Genomic DNA, 24,417 nt, shown 5'->3' with positions numbered 1-24,417 from the left:
GTGCTAACTATAAAGATTATATTATTAGCAGACTATAGAGAAACATCGTTATTATTAAATCTGCAGAGAATAAAGATTATACACATACATGTACCCGTATGTGGCATAAATTTAAATTATAGCCCTTGTAGGCCAATATACACACACACACCTGCACACATACACACAAACACACACACACATATATATATATATATATATATATATATATATATATATATATATATATATATATATATATATATATATATATATATATATATATATATATATATATATATATATATATATATATATATATATATATATACTTATATACTTTTTTCTTGGGGGTGGGGGGGGGGGGTAGACATCACGAAGAGCCGCACCGGGCGACAGCCGTTTTAGCGAGTAGGTCTTTTTGAAAGTTTATTGTGTTGATACAGGCTAACATTGAAAAAAACTACATGTATAATCCAAAAGGCCAAGCCTAATTATACAAGCCTAACAAGTACAATCTTAACAGCCCAGAGTAACAGCTTAACCTGAATAATCTAAACGTTCCGGCTTAACATGTAGGCCTATATTCTAAATAACTAAGGCAAACCTGTATATTCTAAACAGCCCAGAGTATTAGCTCAACAGCCCTGTCTAACCCGTCTAATATAAAAAGCCCAGTATAATCTGTCTAGTATAAACAGCCAAACAATCTACACAGTCCAGTTTATTTTTAGCTGTGAATGTTATTCATGTTAGGAACGCTGATTTGGCTGTACAGGTAAACTTTTCATGTTGGTGTATTTCAGTATTACCCTTTACAAAATCAATAATTTCTTGAATAAGTTGAATATCGACCAACTAGTTGGAATACGAGCCAGTTCTTATTATTAGGAACTTAGATTGGCAAAATTGTGTGTATTGGTATTTGAAGGTTCGTCTGTGCTCTAGTAGTGAACGAGAATAAAGCAATTAAGGTGCAGTTATTTTTTATTTGTTTTATTGCATGCAATGTTTTACTTATTTTTAGTAAAAACAATACATTATATTTGGTAAATTATCAATTACTCTAGCTTTTTCAAAATCTAAATAACTACACAATATAAATCATAAAAAAGTATGAATTATTTTTAGTTGTAAAGAGAGTTTATTATATAAAACATACACCCGTAATGAATAGTTCACATATAACAAAGACGATAGGAGGCGCTGATTAAATTGTTTTATTGGTGTTTTTTTTTTGTTTCAAATTGGGAATTATATCCCGCTTGTTATATTTCATTTTCCATATTATTGTCTACAAAATAATTGTTAGTTACAATTTAGAGGAGTTAGTTGACTTATAAGTCAAAGACTGCTCCACATTTCATGATCATGATTTGTCCAGGCGTCTCATAAAGTTGGAAAATTTGGATTTCACTGTAATGTTACATCATATTAGACGCCAATAATAGACGTTCCCGTCATGAAGGCTACAATAAAAATAGACTGCCCGCCGTCTAGTATATCTTTCCGACCCTAATGTTTACATGCACATACACACACCCTAACACACACACACACAATCACACAATCACTCTTTCTCTCTTTCTCCCTCTCTCTCTCTCTCTCTCTCTGTCAGGACACTTCCATTCTTAAATAACTGTTATATTTATGAATATCAGTAAAATATTGATGCTTACGATTTCAATCATGCTCAACCAAAACACTCACCTAACGCCTCCACCACTCATCTGCCCACTCACACAACATAGTCCACTTCTCACACTTAAACATCTTTAAATCCCATAACATGTCGTCTATGCTTTATATGTTTTAAGTCAAAACAATGCAACATTAAAGTGTTATAGACAAATTAATAGAGTTATGTAATTAATGCATAGCTTATGTGTTTGTTGAGTATATCTTAGTTGTACCACGACATCCTAGCCATCACTCCTACACCTCTACCATCCTAACCACACACACACACACAAACACACACATACACACAATCCACAACCTCCAAAAGCCGGTTGACGTTTAAAATCACAAAGAAAATTATCTTATTAGTTAACCTGTAGAATATACACATTTTATCACATGTAAATTAATATCTTTAGTGCAGATGGCTGAAGGTAAACCTAAACAGAAAGAATTGACAAAACTGCTAGAGCATTTATTGGGGATAAATGTGCAGTTGGAAAAACAGATTTGGAAATTAAATGAACAAGTAATTATTTTTATGAACATTAAAAAAATTAAATCCGCATACGTTATAATTTTAATCTACGAACGTTTCCTTTTTTAATGAAAATCCTGGTAATTTATGAGATTAAAATGGTGTTAATTAACTATTCGAGTTAACAATATCTACCTTTTGTATACACTTTTCATTTAGCTAAAAACTATGTTTTAAAAGCTCAATTTTTCGTTGCAGCAATTTAATTCCATGTAGCACAAAACGTGTATGTTTTACATATGAATATTATGTATACAATTTTATAATTAAAATCGTATTTTTAAAAAATAAAAAAGTGATCAATTTACCAACAAAAATGGTTTGTAGAAAATAATCTCATTTAATGTGTTCTTCTAAACACTTTTGATCAGGTCAATTTGAAAACATTCGAATGTATTGAATCTCAGTCTAAAGGACATATAGAGGAAATAAAAGAAGTGGTTGCTCTGATGAGAACAACAAATTCTGCACTGCTGGATCATAAAAACAAAATTAGTGGTAATTTCAAATTTAAATATGGAATTTTACAACCATCATAGTAAATCTTTGTTTTACGTTGTTCGTATTCTTACAAAACATCTGTATGATAATATACTTACTACATGAAATAGTGTTTCTCATTTTTTATTAAAAAATAAAAATAAAGACATAAATTAAGTATATTCCTAAATCCCTTAATTAATACAAAGCATTTTACTGATTGTGCTAATAGGCTACTACATAGCATCTTCTTGTTAACACTGCTTATAATTGATGCATTGGTCGTATAAAATACTAAAATTTTCTTTAATAACACACAGATGTAAAAAAGAAACTCAATAAACTAAAGAAAGTTCAAGCAACAAATGAAAAAGGTAAGACTAACGTGGGAGTTGAGTTTTGATGGATTACACCTCTAACACTATTGTTAAAAAATTACATTTCGCTTATATTTACGAATTTCATTTACACAACAACAAAACTATAGTACTTAATTGTTTAGATATGGTATAGATATGTGTATGCGTAAGTTAATGTCCGTTTAACAAGCTTTTTTTTTAAAAAAAACGTTATAACTTTCTTGTCAACAGTGATTTTAGTTTTCATAAAATAATTGTTGTCTCAGGACAAAATGACAATATATATTTGGGTGTATTTTAGCAAAAGACAAAACACAAGAAAATGAAAAAGAAACATCAGAAATACATAAATTAAAAAACGGCAGTTTGAAAAAGGGAAAAGAACATATTGAAATACCGTTTACATCAATACAAAAAACTGAAGATTGTTTACCGTTAATGAAGCAGTGGAGAGAAAACGTTTTAGAAAAGTCAAAACAACGTTTTCTTGACGCTATGTTTTCACCAGAAATTGTAAACCAGGCTAAAGAACATGACATATCCGAGAGAAAGAAACGGGAAAAGAAAAATTTTGAAGAGAGAATAAAACATCTTGAAGAAACACAGGCGTTGTTACTCGATTCAATGCGGGCGGCAGATAGAGAATTAATAGAAATAAAGCAATGGAGAGACAAATGTATACCTGAACAAAGTGATATGGTGATAAAAATAAATCAACTGCTCAATAAAAAACAAGAAAATAACATCAAAACAATGAAAGACACGCAAGAATACAATCAACTGATGGAGAACTCCAGAAAACAAGATTCGCAAATACACAGCAGTTTAGAAAAAAATAATAAAGTGACAGAATCAGTTGATCATTTAATGAATGACGTGAATAAAAAATTAAAAGACCACTCAGATAAAATTGATAAATTTGCACAAATAGCTGCCAGCCAATCTAAGGATATTTCTGTTTTAGAAAAAGAAGAAAAGAAAAACGTAGCTAACTGCACACAAGAACTTCATAAACTAAAGACAATGGTAAGGTATTATAAAATTGACTTATATATATATATACATATATATATATATATATATATATATATATATATATATATATATATATATATATATATATATATATATATATATATATATATATATATATATATATATATGTATATATATATATATATATATATATATGTATATATATATATATATATATATATATATATATATATATATATATATATATATATATATATATATATATATATATATATATATATATATATATATATATATATATATATATATATATATATATATATATATTAGATTTTAGCAAATGTTGCCAATACTTATAGCGAGAGTCTAAAATTTTGTCACTGATTTTTTTTTCAAATTGTGTGTTTCTACTTTTTAAATGCAGTCCAATTAACATATTATTTTTAATTATAGCTTGCATCTTTAGAGAATAAATCAAATGGCGTGCGAGAAGTCAGTACGTATATTTATTAAATTTAAATTTAAATAACTCTAAGGAAAATACAATAATTTAAAGTCAATTATCTGCTTCGGTGTGCTGGTTATTGCCTCTGTGTCAATCAACAATCTTCTCCCCCCCTCCCCCCCAAACCACCTCGCCGGTTATTTTGTTTTATACTAGACACCAAATTATTACCCACATATATTATCCCACCCTCGTAGGCATATATGGTTATGGATAGTTAGGGATATGGATTGCGATTGTGATTGTTTTAGGCTTAGAGTTATAGTTGGGGTCAAGGTCATGGTCAGCGTCAGTCCAGGGTCAGTCCAAGGTCAGGGTTAAGGTCAGTGTCAGGCTTAGGGTTATTGTTAATGTTTATAGCTGTTGTTGGCAATTTCCCAAAATTATCCTAGCTTTGTCAATTTAATTTTTTTAAAGTTAATGCTTGATATCTTCTCAATGCCCTCGTGCTGACCTACACTTTGTACATCGTGTTGTCTAAGGAGAAATCGTGATAAGAAAATAAAAGATCCAGTACTAAAACGTGTCTTACTGACGTAAATTAGTACAGCGATGATCTGATATACGGGATAGTATTGGTAAACATCATTGTTTCCAGTAATTTATTAAATGTTACCAATAACATCAAAATAACCATTCTTGCAAAAGTTCATCTTTTTACATATGCTTCAGTAAAATATGTATTTTAAGATAAATAAGATACATTAACAAATATTTGAAAATGTAGAACATCTATTTTTATAAATGTGGGCATTTGACCCATTTAGTTAAAAGATGTTGGATAAGCTTTATTCGGTATGCCGTTTTATAATGCAGTAATCAGTTATACATAATTTTAACAGGGGATCGAGTATGCAAGCCTTACTCCTGTCAAATCCACCTAAACAACAACACACCAGTAACCACTGGAGAAATTATTTCTACGTTCTATGGCGTTAAGGAACATAACGGCAGCCATTTCAATAGATCAACAGGAAAACTTGTAGCACCAGATGACGGTTTTTATTTAGTTATTGTAACATTAAAGGAGAAAGAAGATAAACGGATTGCAGTGAGCGTCTTCAGTGGAGAAATATTACAGAAAGATTTTTTTGTAAAATCAGCTTTTACTTCGGCTTCTGGATCAACCATTGTTGCAATGAAGAAAGGGGAAGAGCTATATTTTAAAGTGACTGGAGCAGATGATGAAGCCATGCTACACGCAGCCAGTGGCTTCTCTATTGTCAGACTGTAAAATTGAGTTCTTATCTTGTATAAACACACTAATAATCTTTAGTGTACTGTCTCCATCGTTTCGATGTTTTTGTTTTATAATTATAACGCTCGGCGTAGTTTTTTATCGTATTATTTACATCTAGACCGGTATTATTAAACCTTTAAAACATTTTGTTCTGATACTAATGTTATTGTATCGCCATATTGTTTACGACCTCCACCCCTAACTGTGCACCGCCTCTTCCCCTCCCTCCCGGTCAGCTGGAGTTCCACAACCATTAGACTGTTTAGTCGGGCTAGATCGACCATGTGACTCGTTCTATGTCTTAAAAGTTTATCGGACAGACCCATCGCTGGTCCCTTTTATCCTGACCACTGCCCTTGCTCAGCACACCTGCCCGCTAACCCCCCACATGGGTATAGGTGTGTCCAAGATATTTTCTATCAGGTGTAGTTATCGCTTTTTAACAGATGGTAGGCCTATTTGATTATTTTAAGAAACTAGAAATCTATATCAACCTTATAATCCCGTTTTTTGTAAGAATCTGATATATTTTTACCAATATTCACGTCAGAATAACAACAGATTTTTATATTTTTGTCTCAACTTCAGTTGTGTAACAATATGTGATTATCTCTTATTATTGGTAATGTAATGGTTCCATTATCTAATATTATTGTAGTTTAGATGCCATTATATCTCAAGGATTAAACAGCTTTGAAAAAAACAACGAAGGGCTACTTTTTTCATATAGTTTCTGGTAACAAAAGTAAGTAGATATTAAAGTTCCATAAGGCAAATAAAGTAGATTTCACTTCTTTTTGTGATCTCGGTTAGTGTGAGTGTTTAGTGTGGTCAACACATTACCAGCCTCCTTTACTTTCTTAACGTGTGTCAGTTGCCCATCACAGTTAGGTGGAATCGGGGACGTTCTACTGACTGGAACTTTCAAGCTAATAGTCTCAGCTCTCTACCGGCTAGGCCACGATGTCCCATTATATAATCAAAACCGAGAATAAATTTCTTCTTATGCCTTTTCTAACAATTGTAAACGAAATAGAAACGAAATAGAAAGTTAGATTCGTAACACGTAAATAGGGGTTACATTCAACTTCTTATCAAGTTTTAAAAAGGCATATTTCTGTCAGAATTTTTTTCGGAAATAAAGACGTACACGTATATTTAAATATAGGGCAATATACATTTTCTATATTCTAAACCTGTGTATAATTTTTATCGACATGAGTTAAAAAATCATGTATAATGTGCGTTTGCAAAACCATCATATCACATGTTAGTGAAATTTAGACGTCGAAAACGTTTCTAACATATATACACATAGACTAATCTCGCATTTAGATCGGTTTTATTTGTACTAAAACAGTAAGTCAATAAAATAACATTTATGGAAAAAAAATTTTTTTTATACACTATAGATGTTGTAACTTAGTTTAAAAATTGTAAAACAATATAACACAACAGATACACGTCTGGCAGAGTAGCGCTTTCTTGTTTTTTCTGGATTTTCATCCAATCCTTTTTCAAACCAAGAACAAACTACAAGACAGCAGTTGTTTAATTTGGGAGTTATCGTTCCTAGAATGGCTACTGTCTCTAACGAGCCTAATTAGATCAGGTTTCTAAGCTCGGGTATTTAAGCGTTAGTAATTATATGTTTTACGACCAGGCTGTCTTTTAGTTCTTGGGTTGAAAAAAGGTATTTTTTGTTATAAAAACTGATGTCTCTTTGTACTAAGATGTTTGCAGGATATATTTTTAAGAGCAGTTACGTGTTATGGAACCTTTCATTCGAGTTATGCCGATTTGTATTCGCGACATGTTTTGTCTTAAATGTTCCTTAATCCAAGCTAACAAAACAATCTTATTTGCTACAAGACAGAAAGAATGTTTCTCTTGGATACAAGATTAAAAATTATAAGAAGTCTCTTATATGGCCTTGTAAGTAACTTGAAACAACTATCACTGCAAGGTTGGATGCAGCGTCACACATATCAACACGTTTTTTATTTCATTAAAATTATATTAATTTTAGTTAAGCATTAACTACGGTATTAACTAGTTAAAACAAGTTCTAAGCTAAATACATAACTTGCTACGCTGTGCTGTTTGGATTGCATAGGCTAGTGACCTACTTAGTTTTTACAGGCAACGTTTCAGGCGTTCTTTGTCAACATGTCTTAACAACAAAGAATACATTTCATACAGACCAACTTAAGCTGTAATACCATACATTTAAAAAATCGATAACTTTTAATATCGACAAGGGTCTTTGAATACGTGCCAATAGCGCTTTTTAGATCATTCGTTTGCAACATTTAGCTGTGTGTTATTAGTTGGTTCAACACTGCTGAAGTATAAGCAGTATATACACAGGAAGAGTTTGATGTGTATACATTATAAATTGATTTTTAAATTTATTTTCGTACGGATAATTATTTACAGTGTATTTGTCCAACTCTAAATGTGGTATTATTTTTTTTTCATTTGTACAACATATCACAAAAAACATTTTATGTAACCGTAATTTTTAAAGTTTCAAACTGAACAACTTCAATCATCAAGATAAATAGTATAGAAATTTTACAAAACAATAAAAATACTAAGCATACTTTTCAGACAGAATAATAGTTTCTGGTAAAACGTTAGAACGACACTAGACAAAACTTGAACTTAATTGCAAGTTGTGGTCAGCAAAATCAAACGGTAGGTTCCTTTTATATTTAAGTTAATTACAAAATTAATCACTAATTTAATTAGATATACGCAGCACCTAAATTGATTGGAAATTACGCTGTTATAAAATAATATACTACAGCATAATCGTTTATATTTATTTTGTTTTTTTTTAAATAGGAATCGCTTTCTATAATCTATCATCCACATAAATAATAAAGAATATTTATTTTACTCGTGTAGATGGCTGAGGCTAAAAAAGACCTAAATAAACTCTTGGAACATTTAGTGGACATAAATAAAGAGCTAGAAAGAAAAATAAGGAAACTATATCAACAGGTTTGCTTTTAAATAACCCTAGTACGTATAATATTAGTTGAAGTAGCTTATCTATTCACTGGGAACACGAGCGTGTATTATAATATTACACAAAATAGTAAATTTGGTCATCAGCGTTAACAATATTTGCTATTCGTTGTTTAAACAAAATAGCTGCTCACAAATAATACGATTATTAATAATTGTAATACGACTATTAACTAATTTTAAAATAATTTAGCATGGTTTTATTTTTTTAATTAAAAACTAAATTTACAAATTCTGCATTATTGTGCGCTAAACTCTTCTGTTAAGGTCAATTTGAAAACAGAGGAATGTATAAAAAATTATTCTCAAGGAAACATAGACGAAATAAAAGAAGTGGTTGCTCTGGTGAGGAAAACAAATTCTGCACTGCTGGACCATAACAAAATTATTTCAGGTAATTTTATATTAAAATGTGGAAATGTAATTCTTGAAAAAATCACTCAATAGAGATAAATACACGAAAAACATTAGTATTGTATTCTAAATATACAGGTATACAATAATATATTCATAGGTCTAACCATTTTACTGTTTCATTTTTTAAATAAAATACAATGATGTTTGGAACAACTCACAGATGTAAAAAAGAAACTTGATGAGCTAAAGAAAAGACAAGCAACACATGAAGCAGGTAAGACACAATAATAAAATATTGTTTATTTGATTGCATACATAATAATGACAAACAATTGTATTTTGTTACGCTTGCATACATTATCTACACAACACAATAAAACTTAACCATTGATTTATAAAATATACATATACCTTACATTTTAAAAACAAATATAAAAAAAATATGTATAACAACCATCGTTTAAATACAATGTATATATATATATATATATATATATATATATATATATATATATATATATATATATATATATATATATATATGCATTTCTCATCTGTATCTGATCAATAATTTTTTTTTCAAAATAAAAGTTGACTGTGGACGAAGTTTAACAATGAAATTAAATCTGACGGACACAACTTGTACGTCAGCTGAAAACGACCATCAAGGAAACGAAAATGAAAAATCAGAAATAAATAAAAAGGAAAACACAAGTTTAGAAAAGAGAATTGAGCATGTTGAGACAGAGTTAAATTCAGTCAAAGATACAAAACAAAAAACCGAGGATGACCTTTCAGAAATGAAACAGTGGAAAGAAAACATTTTAGAAAATAGAATTAAATATATTGAGGACATGATTTCTATTCTACAAAAAGCGACAGAAAAAATGAAAGAACAGTCTGTAACAGAAAAGTGTGACATGGATAAGCAAATACTTCACGTGACGAAAAAAACAAAAAAGAAATTTAAAAACCTCCAACAGAAGATGAATTTACAGAACGATACAATTCACGAGCTACAAAATAAAGAAAGCATTTGCTTACCAGAAATTAACGACTGGCGAGACAAATCCACATCTGAACAAAGTGATATATTGATCAAAATGAAACAGCTATCCGATGAACAAAAAGAAAATTATTTAAACCTAAAACAGCAGTGCACAGAAGATGAAAATAAAATTGGTGAGTTGAGTCAGCTAATTGAGATTTTAATGGAAAATTATGCAAAGACTTGCAGAAGTCTAGAACAAGTTAATATTGATATAGAAACTGTCAAAAGCAATGTGAATGAAATGGAGAAGAAGTTGAAAGTCAACACAGATGAGTCAGATAATATTGCAAGAATTGTAGCCAGCCATTCTGAATTGATTTGTGTTTTACAAAACGTTGGAAAAGAACACGTTGCTAGCAGCGAAAACCAGATTGAACAATTAAAGACAATGGTATGATATATGGAAAAAATAATTAACAATTTCTCTGTATTTTAACAGCAAATACATTTTTAAATTATTACATACACACTTTCTATATATATATATATATATATATATATATATATATATATATATATATATATATATATATATATATATATATATATATATATATAAACGTTTCTCTTTTATCTGTCTAGAATAAACCTAATCTTTTTCCTATCACTTATGTATATAATCGTATAAGGTTCTACACGGTCGTTATTACATTGGTAAGGGAAATACAGAAGTTTTTGATACAAAATTGTAAAGACTTCAAGTTGGTATGATGTGGGGCGGTGAAAAAAAGAAGTGGAACTGTCATGTAATTACGTAAAAAAAAACATGGTTAAATAAAATGCAGTTTAATTACTTGATTGTAGAGATGAAAATTATTCCGTTAAAATGACAAGTTAATGGTCCAAAATTATCAAAATAATGAGTTGCCCCACATCTCACAACTGTCCACTATATATATATATATATATATATATATATATATATATATATATATATATATATATATATATATATATATATATATGTCCACTATATGTATATATATATATATATATATATGTATGTATATATATATATATATATATATATATATATATATATATATATATATATATATATATATATATATATATATATATATATGTATATATATATATGTATATATATATATATATAAAAATGTATATATATATATATATATATATATATATATATATATATATATATATATATATATATATGTATGTATATAAATATATATGTATATATATATGTATATATATATATATATATATATATATATCCTGAAATGCGTTTTACCTGTATAAATAACTAATAGCCTTATGTAAATTAATACAAACTTTTAACCAGAACTTAGAAAAAACATATATATATATATATATATATATATATATATATATATATATATATATATATATATATATATATATATATATATATATATATATATATATATATTCGTCTTTCTACTTTTGGTGAACTGTCTTTTTAACATTTTTTTCTTTATTCAGCTTGCAACGTTAGAAAATGATATGATCACTAGATCAAACGAATTGAAAACAATAAGTAAGTGTAGATATTTTATTTTCAATAAATAGTTTTAATAACGAAAACAAAATTTCATTTCGTGCAGATTATTTCCAATTTGGCAATTTCCTCGGTTCATTTCCTCCAAACGTTGACCAAGAATAAATTACCACTACTGCGTTTTTAATTTTATTTTATTCGATAGAATGATCAGGTGAAGTAAACATGGATTTATTGTGTACTCAGCTCATTTCAGTCCAGGGCTTTTATAAAATATCACATATCTCACTTTACTGTTCTCGTGGTTAATTTTATTTTAAAAAAGGCGAATTAACTAAGTTCGGTGAAAGACAGGAGTTAAAAACATCTGTAATATAAATTTATAATTAACATAGGGCATACCGAAATAAAAATAAAATCATTATACGCACTTTCTTTTATCATAAAATATACATATTTGATTTCTAATATTCACCGATAGTGCCTTTATAACGGGCTTCTGTAGCACTTTATCCATAAGATTATTATTAATTAAAACGGCAGTGAATGTTGTTGTGACATCACATTACCACTGCCCCATGAAACGCTACCGTAGCTAAACTATTGCCAAATACGTAAGAAAATAAAAATGATCTTGTTGCTACAACACAGTACATAAGCATGGTCATATGCAAAACGAAAAAAAAATTGATATTTTAAACATATGCATTTACATAACTAACTATCTTTAATTGGAAGAAGAAATCCGTTGAAAATATAAAATCACATACGGTTGTGTATTACTATGAAAACTAAAACATTATAAGACGTTTTTAAAATTTTAAATAAAAAGTATTTATTTATATATTTTCTTTTTAAATTGGGTAAAATACGAAGAGTGCGAAAAATTACTTAAATTAAGATATTTACATTTTTTATAGAATGATTTAAGGAGGGTCCCAACAGAATTTTACCGACCAACAAGTTTAATACAAGTGTAATACGTAGCTCTGTCAAAACGGCTCGGGACAAATCGGCTCCGTCAAAACGGCCCCGTTAATATGACCCCGTAAAATCGACCCCCGACAAAACGAACCAGTAAAAAAGCCCCGTCAAAAAGGCCCCGATTTATTAGCTCCCGTCAAATGGGCTCCCATTATTTTGACTTGCGACATATAGGCTCCCGACAAATTGAATCTCGACATATTGGTTCCCGACAAATAGTCTCAGGACATACTTGCTCGTGAGAAAGTGGCTCCCGTCATATTGGCTTCCGACATAAGGGAGACGATATTTGTAGCAGCATATGAGTAGAATTTTAAAACAAAAAAAATAAAACAATCCAAAAAATGAATCAAAATGTGCTTCAGCATAAACAAAAAAATTATTTTGTATCCGTAGTCGAGAATGTTAGTTTGTGACTTACAACTCAGGGAAACATAGCTCCCTCTTAAACATATATTTTAAGAAATAGTGAACTTGTTTTAGTCGAGTTTTTCAGCGGTGTTCAATGGGCTACATATGTTTTTAACATCACAAACATTAACACAATTCTTGAATTAAATCATACTTAAATTTTTAAAATATTGAAAAACATCATCGAATTCTATCATTCTAATCATTTTAAATGTATGGGTTTATCGTTAAAAAGTGTGTTCTACCTTATTATTTCGATGAGTGATAAATGTGCACTCAACGTTTTCATGCGGAAGTGTAGGTAAACCCGTGTCCCGATATTTATGATCCAAGCGCAGGCATTGTTTACATTTTAAATAACTCACTTTTAGAAAACAAGGTCACGCGTCTAAGAATACAGGATTGGTAACGCATGGATGAAACCCGTCTTATATATTTCGTCGGTCTTTCTTCTGTTCCCGCGGCAACGCAACGGGACGGGTACGCTAGAAGATACTAAAGTGAACAACACTTTCTTTATAGTTATTTAAATATTAGTCTATAATTTATTTTCTCCTTTTTAATGCATTATTACATAAAAGCTTGTTTTTAAAACGTTTTTATTATTTTTTTTTGTTAAAAATAATTTGATTTCGGTTTACCTTGTTTACATACATTCTGAACTGCATACAATGTAATATAATGAGTTTATGTTTATGTTTAGGTTGTTTACCATAAACTAATGATAAGACAAAATATTCACAAATATTATAGACCAAATAGTCAGAGTATTTGTGTAATTAATCATGTAAATCATATACATGTTTTCTAATCAACAGAGTCACGTGTATGTTACAGATATGCTTGTTATGTGGAGCTTGATAATCTCACACCTGTCAGTGCTAGATCAATTATTTCAACATTTAGTAAAGTACGTGAATATAACGGTCAACATTTTAATCAAACAACAGGAACATTTGTATCACCACATGATGGTTTATATCTTGTCTGTGTCACTCTACATGAATGGGGAGATAAACAGATTGTAGTTGGTGTTATGGCTGGAGACAGGTTGTGTACGGCTATAGCAGTGAAATGTGCCGCCACTAGCGCTGCAGGGTCAGTGGTTGTTGACATGAAGAAAGGTCAAGAAATTTACCTTGAAGTGTGTTACACAGATCAAGGTGCAAAGTTATCCTGGTTTAGTAGTTTTACTATCGTTAGTTTATAGAAGTACAACAAAAAACATGGTGGAAGGTAAATTCACATATATATATATATATATATATATATATATATATATATATATATATATATATATATATATATATATATATATATATATATATATATATATATATATAATCACCATGTTAAGCACACGCTAACAGCTTACAACATGTCTATAAAAAATGTAATAGTTTGTATATTGTTGTTTTTTTAGTCATAATTATACAGTTCCAACTAATTCAATGTGATCACCAATTAACATGCTGTACGTGACCACAATAAACACATAAGATACATCTGTTTTTTTTTAAATCTTTTGTTTCAATGTATATGTGTATCATTGTATTTGTTAAAAAACAAAACCTAGTTTTTTGTGGGTAAACTATAAAATTGAAATCCGCATTTTCGGACAAACAAAATGAACTATTAAAACAGTATAATAAGTTCACTTGGTAACTTAAATATGTGTGAGATATATTTAAAAAAAAATTAATCCATCTTATGAATTTGTAAATATTTTGAAAGATATTGCCAATAACTTTTGTTTCAAGGTAAAAAATAAATAAATTACAGTTATTCTCGAAACAAAAACCGCTCTTGTGATTCTAGTGAGTAACAGTGTATGTGAATTAACACCTACGCAAACACGCACACATAAATAAACCATACATAAGTCTGACAATATATATATATATATATATATATATATATATATGTCAAAATTACTCAACTAAAATAGCAAGTTTAAAGTTAGTTACCAAATTAATTACATAATTGATTTCTTAATAATACAATACATGTTTGCTCCGTATCAACCAGATGATGTCGTAATTGTCGAGGAAGGGACGCCATCTTTATTTCAGTCAACACCACACACAACAGGAACAGAAAAACGTGATCATAATGAATCAAACCAAATACAATCTGGTATTAACGATTTTTAAAACAAATTAAAATGCTTTTAAAATTTAATTTCTTCAAAGAATAAGTATTTTTTAATAACTTCCTTCCTGATACGGAGACCGGCTCAGAAGGTTCACTTCCATTAGCCAGGCAGGCCTCAGTGTGGCAAACCCCGAGAGAGTTTCCCACACATCGGTCGCTACTTCCGTGGGCTCTCACCGGGATTTCCTTCCCCACCCACCAGACGAGGGACGTCGTCCTACCGCCTGGTACCCAGCTTGATCGTGGGGGGCTTTCCGCCAGATCAAAACCCTCTAGCTGCTATTATCTGCCACTGGCCATTCCGCACCCACTAGGGAGGACGTGGTCGGACCAGTGGCATTATTCCGAAGCCCAGTTAAGGCCTCCGCTTAAAGTCAAAAGAATCTGGCGGCGGACTGTTTTGGTTCCTGGCAGTCTTGGACTTATGAGTCCGACGTACCAGGCTCTTCGGAAGAGCCGAACGCATACAGCAGTTCCACTCGGCCAGATCAAAAACCTCTAGCTGCTGTTGGCTACCACTAGCCATCCCACTAGGGAGGTCATGAGCTTGGTCCGACTAGTGGTACTCTTCCGAAGCCACGTGAAGGCCGCAGCTTAAAGTCAAGATATCTGGTTAGGGTCGAGAGCAAACCCCTATTAGTTTCCGGCAGTCTTGCACCTCTCCTCCCCCACGCTAATATGTAGGGGACTTGGGAGTCCGACGTACCAGGCTCTTTTAATAACTAAACAATATCAATACTTTGAATACATTAAATGTATTATATTATAGAAGTATTCAGTCGACTTGAGCAGATAGAGACAGCCATATATTCTCTACAAGACGTCAGTCGACTTGAGCAGATAGAGACAGCCATATCTTCTCTAAAAGACGTCAGTCGACTTGAGCAGATAGAGACAGCCATATCTTCTCTACAAGACGTCAGTCGACTTGAGCAGATAGAGACAACCATATCTTCTCTACAAGACGTCAGTCGACTTGAGCAGATAGAGACAACCATATCTTCTCTACAAGACGTCAGTCGACTTGAGCAGATAGAGACAGCCATATCTTCTCTACAAGACGCCAATGACAAGTCTAGAGATGACATATCCAAAATAAAACAATGGAGAGTCAATTTTGTGACAGAACAGAGTGATTTGGGGGTAAACATTGAACAACTGACTAAAAAACAAAAGCAGAATTTTAAAAACCTCAGAAAACAAATGACTGAACAAGATAACAAAGTAAAGGAGCTGAACAAAGAAATTGAAAGTTTAAAAGAAAAAGAAACCAAGTCAAACAAAACACTAGAGAAACTGTCTCTAGATATGAAAGGATATGAAAACAAAGTGGACACAATAAATAAAGAGATGCAAGATCACACAGATAAAACACAATCAAAGGTACACATTTAAATTTCTAATTAAGCGTGTCAACAATTATACACCTACTTAACGGTTTACCAACTCCGTACATTATAACCGAATTGTAACATGTAATTAAAAGTTAGTTAATTGAATTTTCTCACCAGTAATACTTTTGATTTTGAAACTTATTTTAAGTCTGCAATTTTAATCTGGAATAGAAGTAGTCACATTTGTAATAATCCATTTAGCACAATGTGATGTACAAACTCCTACAACAGAGATTGATGCCTATTGACAAACTCATTCAAATCTTTAACCAGAAATTTGAAGCTAGGGAAGAAAGAATAAAAAAGGTGTGTTCATAAAAAATTTATTTAAAATTATTTGCAACATTAATAAATCTATGCATAAGCTATTAACACTATATTATTTGTCCAGTCAATACCCTCTGTTTACGTTAATTAATTTAGATTTATAAATAGCTTTAAATTATTTTGTATTCTCACAAGCCATTTCCAATTTTTTTCAGCTATTGTATGTCATACGTAACTATGTGATTATTTCATTTATATAATTTTAATTGTATTTAATTTAGGCTGACAATATTGAAAATACTAATTCAAAGTAGTCAAAAAATGTTCATTTGATCGGTAAGTGTGATTTTAAAAAATAAAAAAATATATGAAAATAAATAAAGAATTATTTTAAAACAATAATGAATTAATGGTAAATCTATCTATATAATACTAAAACTGAAGTTTGTTTACAAGTTTGAGTATTTATTTTTTGCTTTTTTTTTGTTTGTCCGATTGGCTACAAGAGAGAATCTGCACTATGTGTAGAGCTGTAAAATAGTATGTAGGTAGAGAACAATTTTAATTGTCAGACTGTTAATCACACATTTATTTAAAGAAGTTAAATAATTTATTGATTTATTCATTGGTAGATTAACCATATTAATTTTAAAAGTTCAAAACAACTACTTTACTTAGAGTGAGTAGTGACGTCACATGAATTGTTTACTTTTTAGTACAATAAACGGCAGCTTCAATACAATATTTCATTGCCCAATTTAACGTTTAAGACGTTCTAAAACTAATTTTCTGTCGGCTATAGCTCTATAGCTTCCAACACTAATATCAATTTTCAACACAAATTTCATTTAAGTAGACCTATACAATAAATTTCACTAGATCTAGAATCTATAAGCATCAGCTGTCGAAGAAAGTTATTTATAGAACTAGACCTTGAATGTAGGTCAAACCAACATTGTTTATTTAAAAATACAATTCATTTTAAAATCAGATAACATTTTTGAGTTTCTTTATTAAACTATTTTAATCCTTAAATACTTGATATAAATCTATGCTGTTTAGCTTTAAGAATACAAGCGATGTATCTATCTATCTAGGGTCTAGATCTAGAGTTGACTCTAGAGATCTAGCAAGAGTTACAAAAACAACTAGACTTAATCAAACCAGTCTTAGAAATCTAGATCTAGATAATAACGAGTTTCTGAGTTTCTATACTAAACTATTTCAGACTTTCATTATTTTATATAAATCTTTGTTTGTTTAGCTATGCAATGGACTAATCTAAGATAACATTTAATTTGAAATAATTATAGATCTAATTCTTGGGCCGATTGGTGTAGATTCTTACGATGACTAAACGTTAAATATATAAGTTTTAATCCTACTCGAGAGCACGAGCCTAGACACCTAAGAGGTTAGCACATTAGGCAGTGGCGTAGCGAGGTTGGGTGTCACCTGTTGCGGCATTTAATGGTGTCACCCCCCATAGACGTAGAGATTTGCACCCCCTCCATCAAACTTTCGATTTGCACTTCTTAAAAGACTATTTAACACTCAAATTAATCACTTAATTACATGGAATTATCATTTTTCTCTATATATAGTTTGATATTTTAGTACTGTTGGGTAGGTGCAAAGTTCACCTTTGACGTCAGCATATGAAGAGATAGTGTGGTCAGACCCATGCTCAGCCGAAATCTGTGTTTTCAAAGACAAAAATAGATCTGAGTTGGTAGGACACTGGGCAGGTGAAGTAAAGTTGACCTCATCAGATGAAGAGATAATGTTGTCAGACCCATGCTTAGATGAAATCAGTGTTTTTAAAAGACAAAAACGTCTGAGATGGGACGCGTTTTTTAATGTGGGTTCTGGTTATTTTGTGATGAAAAGTGACAGACGTGATTTCATTTATGGATGACCCCGAAATACACCGTTATCTAACTAGAAAACGGGTAGTCTAGTGTTTTCTATTTGTGGTAAACATGTTACGGAACTATTAATTTGATGTAGAATAATCGATGCTAACCGATCTGTCATCAGTTTATTTACTTTTGCTTACCTCTGTTCAATATTTCTCCTTTCTCTACTTCCTACCCCCCACCCGCCTTGCACATGTTCGTTAGCCAGAAACACCATAACGTGATGTTCGTTTGCCAGACAGACCATAACGTGATGTTCGTTAGCCAGACAGACCATAACGTGATGTTGGTTAGCCAGACAGACCATAACGTGATGTTCGTTAGACAGACAGAACATAACGTGACGTTCGTTAGCCAGACAGACCATAACGTGATGTTCGTTAGCCAGACAGACCATAATGTGATGTTCGTTATCCAGACAGACCATAACGTGATGTTCGTTAGCCAGACAGAACATAACGTGATGTTCGTTAGCACACAGAACATAACGTGATGTTCGTTAGCCAGACAGACCATAACGTGATGTTCGTTAACCAGACAGACCATAACGTGATGTTCGTTAGCCAGACAGACCATAACCTGATAAAGAATGGAACATTTCACTCACCCATAGTGCCAGTCTCTAGACCCGTGGGTTTCCGTCAGGTGTTTGTTTCCTCACCTGGTACATTACACCACCTGGTATGTCGGGGGTCGACTTACAGTGGTCTACCACAGTACAGTAAGACATTTACAGAGCCCTTTTACTTTCTCTTATATACGAAGTATAGAGAAAGTATTGTAATCGTGCACAAAAATAACATGAAATTTTGACAGTTTTCACCGTTTTACTCCTCAGTCATTCATCACATCCGGAGTATAGAGGACATCTTTTAATCAGGCAAAAATTATAAATACAAGTATATAAACATTTTGTAGTTTTATGCGTTATCTAGTCTTAAACACTGGACTTTGCAATTCTGTCCGTTGTCTGTGTGTGTGTGTGTTTAAACACGATAACTTGAGTACCGTTACAGCTAGGTTGATGAAATTTCATATATACGTATTTTGTCAAAAACGTAGATCCGTATCAACTTTTCAGTGATTTCCGATAACTGGAAATGGTATTTTTTCTACTTTGAATTGTTTAAAAGCCTATAACTTGAATACTGTTTCAGATAGATAAATGAAATTTCACATGCAAGTAAAAGATCTATTTCTCTGGCTTCTTTCAAATTTAGAGTAATTTCCGTTGATTGAAAGTACTAATTTATGCTATTTCCGATTTCTCAAAAAACGAATGTAAATTTTAAAAGTACTAATAATATTGCGCACTATTATGCACGTTTTATTTTGCGTTCACAGGTGTGCAATTCTTTTTTCTACGATATTTTATTCTATTTTAAAAAGTTTAAGTATTTAAAATGGATTAAAATTCATGTCTATATCCCGAGTTTCAATCCCCTGTTTTTTTATAGAAGAATATTCGAGAAAGTTTAGGGGAGATCGCTCCCGGTTTATTTAAAACTAATTTTAATGAACACATCTTCTTCCATTATGTTTCTTATATTAAGAACTTGTGCTATAAGAGAAAGGGACTAAATCTAAATGAATGATAATGTAACTCTGTGGGTTTTTTTTCATATCCACCTGATTATGCCATTATTTAAAAAAATAAAAACTAATTATCCAAATAATGTATGGTATTGTTTTTATAGTCTGACAAGTAGGCCTACAAGAGAATAACTGAGGACGGTACTAAACTAATCATTTCAAATAGTATTTTTATAGATATAATGTAAACATAAATGGATTATAATCCCTACTTCAACTTTTGATAAAATAAAATGGATTAATATTTGTTTTCTGTTTTTGGCAACATTTTTTAATTCATTTAGGTATTTTCAGTGTTTAGCTTAGGCATCTCTCTGAAGGGGGGCGGGTGGTGCACTGACCGAAGCACATCATCCGCCCCCACCTCCTTACGGAAATAAACAATTATATAATTTACACAGAAAATAAATGCTTTAGCGAGTGACCAATCCTTCACTAATTTAAGTTTCCCCTCCCCCCTCCCAGTAAAAATTCCCAAAACAAATAAGCATGTTAACAATCTGAGCTTAGCATGTAGGCTACGTGTAACATTAAACATGTTTATCAAACATATGTTTTCTAATCTCCAGAGTCACGTGTATGTAACAGATATGCTTGTCATGTGGCGCTTGGTGATCACACACTTGTCAGTAATGGATCAACTATTTCAAGTTTTGGTAAAGTGCGTGAATTTAACGGTCAAAATTTTGATCAAACAACAGGAAAATTTTTATCACCACATGATGGTTTATATCTTGTCTGTGTGACTCTACATGAATGTCAAAATAAAATGATTAAAGTTGGTGTGGTGGCTGGAGGCAGGTGGTGTAAGTCTATAGAAGTGAAATGTGCCGACACTAGCGCTGCTGGGTCAGTGGTTGTTGACATGAAGAAAGGTCAAGAACTTTACCTTGAAGTGTATCACGCAGATCAAGGCGCAGCTTTATCCCTCTACAGTAGTTTTACTATCGTTCGTTTATAGAAGTAAAACAGTAAACATGGTGGATGGTAAATTTTCAAAACAATAAAAGATGTAACCAACATGTTATACGCACGTTAACATCTTACAATGTGTGTAGACTACATGTCCGCACAAACTTAAGTGGTTTATATGTTGTTTGTTTAGTCATCATTTGGGAGTTCTAGCTTATTCAATGTGCACACCAGTAATGTGTCATACTTGACGACACTAAGTTCATATCTCTAATAGACTATAAGATTGATTTGTTTAAATATCTTTATCAGTATGTGAGCACTAGGTGTATGGTCTAATCATAATTTTCATGTTAATTGTTAAAAAAAATATACTTATACCTGGAACTACATGATTATGAACTATTTAAAAAAGATTGTTAGAATGAGTTCACTTAACAAACATTAACATTTGTATTTTGTATTAAAAACATTAATTTGTTATAAATTTTAAAGAATTTTTTTATTATTATACTGCAAAGAACTGTTGTCATTTTGATCACTACTGCCTTTAATTTGAAAAAAAAAATAGTTTCCGTGTTAGAATCATTTTTTTTTAAATTTGTATTCAGTAACATTGTGTCTGTAAATTAACATACATTAACACATATAATAATTAAAACGTCTATTTAGCTATCAAGTAAATACGTATTAATAAATTTTAAATATATATATATATATATATATATATATATATATATATATATATATATATATATATATATATATATATATATATATATATATATATATGTGTGTGTGTGTGTGTGTGTGTGTATATTCATGTATATGTATTTGTATGTATATGTATGTTAGCACAGAGCCTTACATCGCAAAATCAAAAAGCTCAGCTGTAGTAAAAATCAAATCTACAGCCAATGTTTACAATCATATAAGTTTTTCCGATAAGTCTACTTTAGATGAGACTTTCAACAAATATAAATCATGTTTGTCTGTTTTATTTGATATTTTCATTTTAATTTTAAAATTAATACTATACCAAACACAAACAAATTAAACGACGCTATGTCTAATGGGTCTATGGCGTCACACCCCTATGTAATTTTCCCGTTTTCAAGTAATGGATCTCATTATTGCATTCACTGAAGTCGCGATTCCGGTCCCTTTCCTAAATTAGGCTCGATAACCAGGGACAAATACTCATCTAGGAGAAAAATTACTAAATGAAACAAGTGCTGCCTTGTACTCTGTTCTTTATATGAACAAATGCTATGGAATCAAAGCCAGAAATAAAAGCAGGATGTACACAGTTTTATCGTGCAATATAGCGCATAGCATTTTGACACACGGCGATGTATTAGTTATATGAAAAAATTCAGGTTAAATCTGCCCAGACTAACTCTGCTCATTAACTAAAAAATTATAAGGAAATATGAAAGGATCTAGCTACACATTGGCGAACACAACGTTCTTGTTACAATAGTTTAGCTTGTGTTGTATTTTGTTTTACATTAAAAAATATCATAATTATTTCTATTTGTTTTATATTTTTAACAGCGTTTAGTACCCGCATTGTCTGCCCAAACGGGTGTGTGAGTTAAACCAAACCTTCTGTGTGTGTGCTAAACTAAATGTTGTGTGTGTGAGCTAAACCAAATCTTGTGTGAGTGAGCTAAACCAAATCATGTGTGTGAGCTAAACTAAATGTTGTGTATGTGAGTTAAACCAAATCTTGTGTGTGTGAGCTAAACTAAATCTTGTGTGTGAGCTAAATCAAATCTTGTGTGTGTGAGCTAAACCAAATCTTGTGTGTGTTAGCTAAACCAAATATTGTGTCTGATGTTTACTCACGCATGCACACAAGAGTACACATAAATGCTTGCACATGAGTGCACACATGTGTGTATGTGCACTTGAAAATATGTATGCATGCATGCGGTGACATAGCCTACATATGTTGTTATACTATAAGGATATGTTTAAGTAATATTAAACGCTTAACACGTTTCATAACAAAATCATACAATTTTTAGAAGGCGGTACAAAAAAGTAAGACTTGGATGGAAGAAGATGAATATGAAGATCCCTACTCCACCTACATAGAAATACATCAAGAGCTAGACTCGGCTACTTTAAGTTTATTAAATGCGGCATCATCAATCGTAAGTAAATTTTCTATAAATATAATAAATGTAAGAGTTGTGTATCTATGTTAAATCCATCTACTCCTAGAAAAAGAAAAGCATAAAGAACGTAAGAAATATACAATACATCAATCATAAATAAGATATGAAACATGAAAGACAATGACTCAAATATAAAACAAGAAATATTCCATTATCTTAATATGTAATAAAATATCAGTTTGTTCATTTACATCATCAAGATGAAAATAAAGACTACACAGATGTCGAGGGATATACGCCTTCATTATCTCAGTCAATACCACAAACTACAGCAGCAGAAAAACGTGACCTCCGTGAATCAAAACATCAAGTTACTAAACATGTTTCATCAACAGCAGGTAACACCATTTTAAAACTAAAACAACGTTTTTCTAAAACTTAAAATGTAAAAACGTATGTCTTATTTTCTTCTACTTACGAATAACTTTTTTGTTTGTTTTATTGTATTAGAAATTGTGAGTCGACTTGAGCAGATAGAGACAGCCACATCTTCTCTACAAGACGCCAATGACAAGTCTACAGATGACATATCAAAAATAAAACAATGGAGAGACAACTTTGTAACAGAACAGAGTGACATGGGGGTAAACATTGAACAACTGACTAAAAAACAGAAACAGAATTTTTAAAATCTTAGAAAACAAATGAATGAACAGGATAACAAAGTAAAGGAGCTTAACAAAGAAATTGAAAGTTTAAATGAAAAAGAAACCAAGTCAAACAAAACACTAGAGAAATTGTCTCTAGATATAAAAACATATGAAAACAACCTACACACATTAAATAAAGAGATGCAAGATCACACGGATAAATCAGACAGTATAACTGATGAAATTAAAAGACATTCAGATCGGATATCTACCCTACAAGAAGAGAATTATAAAACC

The 24,417-nt window shown here is 30.9% G+C and overlaps 2 protein-coding genes across 4 annotated transcripts; both read left to right on the top strand.

Moving 5' to 3' along the window:
- Positions 1 to 924: 924 nt before the first annotated feature.
- LOC131946093 (putative autophagy-related protein 11) lies at positions 925 to 5,771 on the top strand. The gene is made up of 7 exons (XM_059306735.1): positions 925 to 953; positions 2,084 to 2,188; positions 2,569 to 2,695; positions 2,998 to 3,051; positions 3,338 to 4,062; positions 4,486 to 4,528; positions 5,380 to 5,771. The coding sequence occupies exons 2-7, from the start codon at positions 2,084 to 2,086 to the stop codon at positions 5,769 to 5,771; spliced, it is 1,446 nt and encodes a 481-aa protein (XP_059162718.1). The 5' UTR covers positions 925 to 953.
- Positions 5,772 to 8,352: 2,581 nt separating this feature from the next.
- Positions 8,353 to 24,136, top strand: LOC131946114 (early endosome antigen 1). 3 transcript variants are annotated; one of them, XM_059306758.1, is made up of 10 exons: positions 8,353 to 8,477; positions 8,691 to 8,786; positions 9,081 to 9,207; positions 9,391 to 9,444; positions 9,762 to 10,612; positions 11,695 to 11,749; positions 21,002 to 21,093; positions 23,378 to 23,506; positions 23,731 to 23,868; positions 23,981 to 24,136. In XM_059306758.1, the coding sequence occupies exons 2-10, from the start codon at positions 8,691 to 8,693 to the stop codon at positions 23,987 to 23,989; spliced, it is 1,551 nt and encodes a 516-aa protein (XP_059162741.1). In that variant the 5' UTR covers positions 8,353 to 8,477; the 3' UTR covers positions 23,990 to 24,136. The 3 variants fall into 3 exon arrangements, 2 of the variants coding, with proteins under 2 accessions (XP_059162741.1, XP_059162740.1); XR_009387655.1 differs by lacking the exon at positions 23,981 to 24,136 and having other exon boundaries at positions 21,002 to 21,088; positions 23,731 to 23,830; XM_059306757.1 differs by lacking the exons at positions 23,378 to 23,506; positions 23,731 to 23,868; positions 23,981 to 24,136 and having other exon boundaries at positions 21,002 to 21,887.
- Positions 24,137 to 24,417: the final 281 nt, after the last annotated feature.

Source organism: Physella acuta, unplaced genomic scaffold, assembly GCF_028476545.2.
Source record: "Physella acuta isolate Inbredline_101_S28 unplaced genomic scaffold, ASM2847654v3 ptg000544l, whole genome shotgun sequence".
Taxonomy (NCBI): domain Eukaryota; kingdom Metazoa; phylum Mollusca; class Gastropoda; family Physidae; genus Physella; species Physella acuta.
Note: the sequence above shows the minus strand (reverse complement) of the source record. Positions and strands in the feature narration are given on the sequence as shown.